The following is a 6,785-nucleotide window of genomic DNA, read 5'->3' on the forward strand; positions in this document are numbered from 1 at the left end:
GACCGGAGAGGTTTCATCCCACGGGGTCCCCACTCTGGCAACTGGAAGTGCTCTTCACTCACTTCCCTGTCACCACACGGGACCCCAGTGGTGAGGGAACACAGCTGGGCACTCTTGGGCATGTGACATAGGGGTGTGCCCATGTGCTATGTGACTGGGAATTACCACAGACACACGCTAGCGTAGGAGGCCATGCTCTGTGGGCAGAGGCTATGGTTCAGGTGAAGGAGGCCAGAAGGCAGGTTCTCAGAGCCCAGCTCCCTGGAGTGAGACATGGAGAGATGCTAGGATAGAGCATGTCCTGGAGGGGTGGTTCTGAGTGGGAGGAGAGGAGCAGCTGGGCACCTCCAGGCTTGGCTAATGGTGGACTCAAACACTACCCTGCATTGTATTCCTGGGACAAAAAACAGGAATTGGGTTGGGGTGGGGTGGCTCCTGACCAGCCTAGTCCCAGATGGTCAGGCTCATGGACAGAGGTGCTGCAGCTCCCTGGGGTAGGCTTGGAATAGTCCCCTCACTCCCCTGCTCGTGTCAGGCCAGCTGCTGTCCCCCAGCTCAGGGGTATTAAACACAAAACAAAAAAAATTGCCCAGCTCACTCACGCCAAAGACAAAGAGAACGCTTGTTTGTCTTTTGGCTAATCTGAGGCCCTGCTCAGCCCGGCAGCTGGGCTCTGTGCATGTGCAGGCATGTATTGTGTGTGCTTGCATGTGCTCCTGTGTGTGGTGGCCAAGGCCAGGCCATGCACTCCGGGAACACAGATTCTTAAACCTCTGGTGGATGGCTGCATGTGGCCTGGAGGCTGGTTAAAAAAGTCTCCCTGTCCCAGTGGTGGAGAACCTGGGGAGGCTGAGTCCCGCCCATGGAGCGAGATCTGGGAAATCCCTGTAGCCAGAGCTCATGGGTCACTAAGGAGGCTTTGGGGCCTGCCAGGGACAGTGATCCAGGCCCTTTCTGCCTCCCCAGCTTTCTGGGGGTCCCTGAGAGCCCGGGATCCTAGAGTACAGGGAGATGGCAAGACAGGCCCTAGGATCATTTCCAAGGCTCTTAAATCCCTGGGCTCAGAGAGTACAAATGTCAGGCGTGATAAATTCTCGCCACCTTGTGGGGACATGTGGTACTCCTCCCAAAATCCTGGGCAACCAGCCTGGTGGGGAGGAGAAGACCTTGCTGGAGCATGCACCGGATTGGGCTGGGGCTGGCTGTCCCTCATCCTCCCATGGGGCAAAGGGCCAGGTGGGGAAATCCACCCAACACCCACCAAACAGAAGTCCCTCTCTCCCACCCCCCCAGGCTGGACCAGCACCACCCACAGAAGCAAACCTGATGTCCTCATGTTTGAAACAACTTGGAGAAGGGTTTGCAGGAAGGAATCTTAGAACTCATCTGATCTAAGGAAAGTAAAGCCCAGAAAGGGAGGGGGGCCCTGTCTGAGGCCCTATAGAATCTCCATCACAGAGGGAACTTAGACAGAGGGTTCTTGACTTCAAGGCTCACACATTTTCCAGCAGGTCCAGTGAGTCCAAAACAAGCTGTCTAGACTGAACCTTAGCCATACTGAGGCCCAGAATAGGGCAGCACAGTGGGAATTCTTGCCTCAGGTCAGCCAAGGGGAGGGCATCTGGGCCATGTAGAGATGAGGCTGCAAGTGGAGTTCCTGTGTGATCTGGATTTTGATATTAAAAGGCAATGATATTATCATCTATAATGCAAGCACTGTGTTTAACGTTACAAACACTAGATCATTTAATACCGTGACCCTTTGAGGGGGGCATGGTTATAGTCCACATTTTTCAGATAAGGAAACTGAGGCACAGAGAAGCAACCTGCCCTGTGGCAGAGCTGGGATCTGTGTAGAACAATTTTTACTCAGTAAGTGCAAAGGAGTCAGGAAGTGAAGAGCGAGCGAGTTGCTTGCTTCCTCCTAGGGAACCCAGCAGGGCATTGCCAGCTGCAGCCCAGGGCTAGCCTCCATCCACAGCTGCCAGTCCTCCAGGAGGCATGGCCTCGGTGTGCCCTCTGGTGTGCACAAGGAGCAACGAGAGTTCCCTCCTGCATCAGACGCAGGGCTGAGTCCTGGAGATGGCTGGCAGGGACCATGGTCTCTTCTCCTAAAATACCCTGGCAAGGGACTGGCTGGCCGTAGACCACCACCGCAGAGCTCCCAGCCCACCCAAATCTACCCATCCGCAGGATGGATTTGGTCACATTCTGGTTTCTCAGGGCTTCCCTCTCCTGGAGTCTTGCCCACCTCCCCCTAAGGCATATTGGTGGTAGACCCACCATACTCAGGACCAGGACCATGGGCCAGATGGACACTATATGCCCCTTGAGGAGCTGGGATCCATTCAGAGCACTGCCATGTGGGCAAGGGATAGACAAGGGACTCCCAGAGCCAGGGAGAAGACCCCTCCCTGAGGGCTGAGGAGACTAAGTCATGCCCTGAAGGCTGGATACTCTGAAAAAATCAAGGTGAGGAAAAGGTAGTGAAGACGAGGTGCAGTATAAGCGAGAGGAAATAAGGGAAATTAACCCCGAGTTTGGGTTAACTGCTTCAGGAACACCTCTGAGTCCAGCAAACCAGGGAGTTCGTCATGGCATTACTATATTCCAGGCATTAATAAAGGACAACCCACACTTTATTTGCATCTGCCTTTGACATGTACAAAAACTCTTAGGGGCCTCTTCTCCCCCATCTGGGGGGCAAAGGGTAGGTTCTGGAGGGAGAAAGCATTAGAATGATTTCAAAGCATTAGAATGAGGTCAAAAAGCTCAACTGAAGGTCCTGCTACCCTGAGTAAGGGGCATCCCTGTGCGTCAGAACTTGTGCTGTCCTTCCTCCCTGCCAAGCCATCTGTGCATCTACTGGGCCCTCCTATTTGACAAAGCTGAGCTCCCCTCTCCCCATGGGCAGGAGACCCAAACCCCTCTTTGGTGTTTTAGCTGCTTGTCTTCCTTTTCCCATCTTTAAAATTCTATTCCTGTAGAAGGAACACCAACATCGTAACTTTTCTCTCCCAAGCCTCCTCCTAACTCAGGTGCTCAACATAGATTCCTGAGCTGGGCACTCCAGTGACCTGAGGCCCTCACAGATGGCTGGGCCCGAGAGCAGGACAGTAAGTATCAGCGCTTATATGTGGAAAGCAGGGTTGGCGGTGCCACTGTGAAAGGATGTGGGAGGTGCAAAGCTCCTAGGTATGCCTGCGAGAGGGAAAAGAAAGCCCCAGAAAGCCAAGGATGTATGCTTATTTCTCGTAGAAGTCAAGATGGGCTCCAGACTTGAACATGTCTGTTTGCAGCAAGTTTAACAGTTTCTGGGCTGATGTCTTACAATCCAACAGCTCCCCCTTTGTCTTCAGATCCTGTAGCATTTTTCGCAAGTCTGGGTCATAGGAGGTTTCCCGGGCCACCTGCTGCATGTCTGTGTCCAGGGGCCCTACGGGATAAAGGGCAGAAGATGAGGGGGCACAGCTGCGGCAGCGGACCCTCCTGTGCGTGAAGTGGGGTGGAGTCAAGTCTGGCTAGGGGCAACACCTCATTTTGGCTGACATGTGTGGTCAGGGTCACCAAAGGGTCACTCTGCCCCTACTGAGCTCCAGACTCACTCAAATTCCAATACCCACTGAACATGGCCCCTCCAGACCGCCATGTAAACCAAACTTATCGTTTCCTGTCCAACCAGCACCTCCTCCTGAGGTGGTGTCAGTGAACTCTTTCAGGCACTTTCTATTTTTTTTTTGGCACTTTCTATTTTTAATAAAGGAACCACAGCACCCCAGAATGTTGAGTTAATGGGCGTCAGGGGCAGAAAATCAAGGAATCTCAGGGTTGGAAGGAAAACCAGCCTCCTGACCCTCGAATGTCTTTCAAGAACCTGTGCATCCCTGGTAAGTTGGGACTTGCTACCTTTTCGAACAGCCCATTCCTCCTTTGGACACCTGTTAGAACATTCTTTCGGAGACTGAAATGAAAGCTCAACCGGTCTCAGCCTTTGCTCAGGCCCCGGCAGCCTCACAAAAAGGTAAACTTCCTCATAATTCCCAGTCAGTACCCTGAGGTCTAACCCAGTCACATGGAGTTCTGGAGTTTGCTCCACTCCTGGCTGTGGTTTTCATTTGCTCACTGTTTATTGAATTCCTAGGCCGAGCTCAGAGTGGCTGCTGAGTTCAATGTTGGCTGGAAGAATAACTGCATATGTGTTAGGGAGGACTAGGTATTGGAGAGCATGAGGAAGTAGCAATGGCACTGATCATGACCTTGGAGGCAAAGTTTGATCCTGACTGTCACATCTGGGCTTTGGTCAGGTCATTCTACCTCTTTGCCCCCAGGGTAACAAGGCAAATAGACTAGTGGACCTCAGGATCTAAGTTGCTCAGATATTAAACAACAGCTATGTCACTGCCTTCTTATTCCAGCAACCTCAAGCCTAGAACAGAAGCTTCACTTTGAAGAGAGAGGCACAGTGGCATCATGGTAAGGTAGTGAGAAATCAGACCAAGAGTCACAAGACCCCTACACTTTAACTTTTATAAATCTTAATTTACCCGAGGTCCCCCACGCCCCCCGCCCCCCACTCCACCCCCTCAGTGTTCCAGCACAGTTTGGCCTGGGATGGTTAGCATTCAAGAATGTCTGTTTGCTGTTCATTCAAATAACATTTTCTGCAGACTGACTCAGTGGGGTGCTTCATTAGGTACTGGGGGACATACAGGCATAATCCCTGCCTTTAAGGCTTTCCTATCAAGAGAGAGAAGTATACATATGAAGATATACAGTATGGTTAAGTCCTATATAATAATTAGAAGTGCTAACAATTAGAAAGCACTTCACAGTTAGGGAGTACGTGCACATATATTACCTCATTCAGTCTTCCAAACTGCCCTGTGAGACAACTGGAATCTTCCCTGTTTTACATGAAGAAATGGGGTACAGGCCTGGAATTCAAAACCTAATATCTCTCAAACTCTGTCTCAGACTTTCTGGCTCCACCCTCCAGTCCAAGTGGTTCCCCACTCTCTCACTGTACCCTCTAACTGTGGTTCCCCACCCCCGCCAGCTCTAACTTCCTTGGACCTGTATTTCCTTTAAGGAGTTATGGGTCATGGTTCAGGGTCAGTATACTCTGTGGGCCCTTTCCTGGAGGGGAAAGGCTAGGCTCCTTGCCCAGCTTCCAGAGGGGAACCAGCTGGTTCCGGGGGACAGGAATGGCAGTAATGCCCCACCTACCTGGGGCATAGCTCAGCACCCTCACGCTAGGTTCCTCTGAGGCCAGGACCTGGTACATCATGTCACGGGCAGCCTTGCCTGCACAGTACAGTGTCCAGCCCTTGAAGGGTTTCACAGCACAGAGGGACGAGATGTTAACCACCGTCCTGCTGAGGCCAGGGCTCTCTGGGAAGGCCTTCAGGATGGTGGAAGTCAGGCAGAGCATCGAGGTCAAGTTCAGATACCAGTAGCTGTTCACTTCAGCTGGGTCAGCCAGGTCCACGAAGCCTCTGGACACATCCCCAAGAGTGCCTGAAAAACCAGACCTTCAGAATCACCCAGTGCCAGCGGGGATTCTTCTTTCAGCCCTCTCCAAACTCCTCCAGACACACCTTTCCCATCCAGACCAAGAGGGGTCTCCCTAGGGCTTCTGAAGATGCCTCTCTCTTCCCAGCTCTGCAGACACACACACCGGGGGCACCAACTGACCCCGCGTTGCAGACTGAGAGAGCCCTGCTCTGGGACTGGGGGAGAACTCTGAGGGCCATTTGGCGAATTGGGGAAATTCACTTGCGCTGGGAGATCCTATGCCCTGACTCAGGCCTCCGCCAGAGGGCGCTGAGCAAGGCGATCGGGAAAATTCCGCAGGCGTTCTGGAAAACCTAGCCTTTAAAAGGGGAGAGCGAAGCGGGGAGTGTGTGGAATGGGCCGCCTCGATGGCATTGGGTCTTCCTCCACCCTCAGCTGAAACGACTAGGACTTTCAGGCATCTTTTCTGACTCTTAAGCTGTCACCTTTAAAGTTCCAAGCGGTGGGGGCAATGAGAGGGAGGGAGAACGGAAAGGGATGGTGAGTATTCCAAGCGTTCACAAGGAGAGTCCGTCCCCCGCTGACGGGCGTCTTACCTGCGTTGTTGATTAGCAGCACTCGCTGCAGCCCCTCTGGCCTGGGGAGCTCGCGCAGGGCGCCGAGAAGCCTCTGCAAGCCGTCCTGGGCACCCAGGTCGCCGGGAACCCGCACCACAAGCAGGCCGGGCCGCTCAGCGCCCAGCTGGGCCTCCAGCTGTCGCAGTGCCTCGTCGTTGCGGGCGTTTAGGACCAGCACGGAGCCGGGCGACAGCAGCGGGGCCAGGAGCAGGGCCAGCGTGCGGCCGAAGCCCCGGGAAGCCCCGGTCAGCACGCACACGGTGCGCCCCAGAGAGCCCTCCTGACCGCTGCCGACCTCCATGCGTCAGACCACACACAGTCTGCTCCCGCGGGAACCACAGACCCGACTAGAAGCTGGGCGCTCGGGGTAGGCGGGGCCGCGCTAGGAGCAGGCGGACGCCCCTCCCGGCGGGAGCGGAAACCTAGGGCTTCGGGCCGCCCTAGTCCCACCACTTGTTTCCTTGGCTACGGGTGGCAGAAATGGAAACTCCTGCTCGGTAGGAGTCAACAAAAAGGACAGGGAGGTGCGACCCCCAAGGGAACTCCTAGCCCAGTTCTGAGCCGGGACCTGACACACGTTGAGTGTCCCCATGGGGACTCCTCCCAAGTCCAGACCCAACTTCCTAGCACAAGTGATTTTCTCCTGGTCAGGAC

At 54.1% G+C, this 6,785-nt stretch overlaps 1 protein-coding gene across 1 annotated transcript; it reads right to left on the reverse strand.

Moving 5' to 3' along the window:
- Nucleotides 1-2,621: 2,621 nt before the first annotated feature.
- Nucleotides 2,622-6,498, reverse strand: SPR (sepiapterin reductase). The gene is made up of 3 exons (XM_019647604.1): nt 6,111-6,498; nt 5,227-5,517; nt 2,622-3,436 (listed from the first exon to the last, which is right to left on the reverse strand). The coding sequence occupies exons 1-3, from the start codon at nt 6,430-6,432 to the stop codon at nt 3,246-3,248; spliced, it is 804 nt and encodes a 267-aa protein (XP_019503149.1). The 5' UTR covers nt 6,433-6,498; the 3' UTR covers nt 2,622-3,245.
- Nucleotides 6,499-6,785: the final 287 nt, after the last annotated feature.

The sequence above is a fragment of the Hipposideros armiger genome, unplaced genomic scaffold, assembly GCF_001890085.2.
Source record: "Hipposideros armiger isolate ML-2016 unplaced genomic scaffold, ASM189008v1 scaffold_114, whole genome shotgun sequence".
In the NCBI taxonomy this organism is placed as follows: Eukaryota; Metazoa; Chordata; class Mammalia; order Chiroptera; family Hipposideridae; genus Hipposideros; species Hipposideros armiger.

Excerpts from the sequence above, each read along its gene's own strand:
- SPR (XM_019647604.1), bottom strand. The coding sequence starts at position 6,432 with ATGGAGGTCGGCAGCGGTCAGGAGGGCTCTCTGGGGCGCACCGTGTGC. Across the intron at positions 5,518-6,110 it reads GCTGCTAATCAACAACGCAG|GCACTCTTGGGGATGTGTCC; the intron begins GTAAGACGCCCG and ends CTGGTTTTTCAG. Across the intron at positions 3,437-5,226 it reads GGTGCTGAGCTATGCCCCAG|GGCCCCTGGACACAGACATG; the intron begins GTAGGTGGGGCA and ends TTTATCCCGTAG.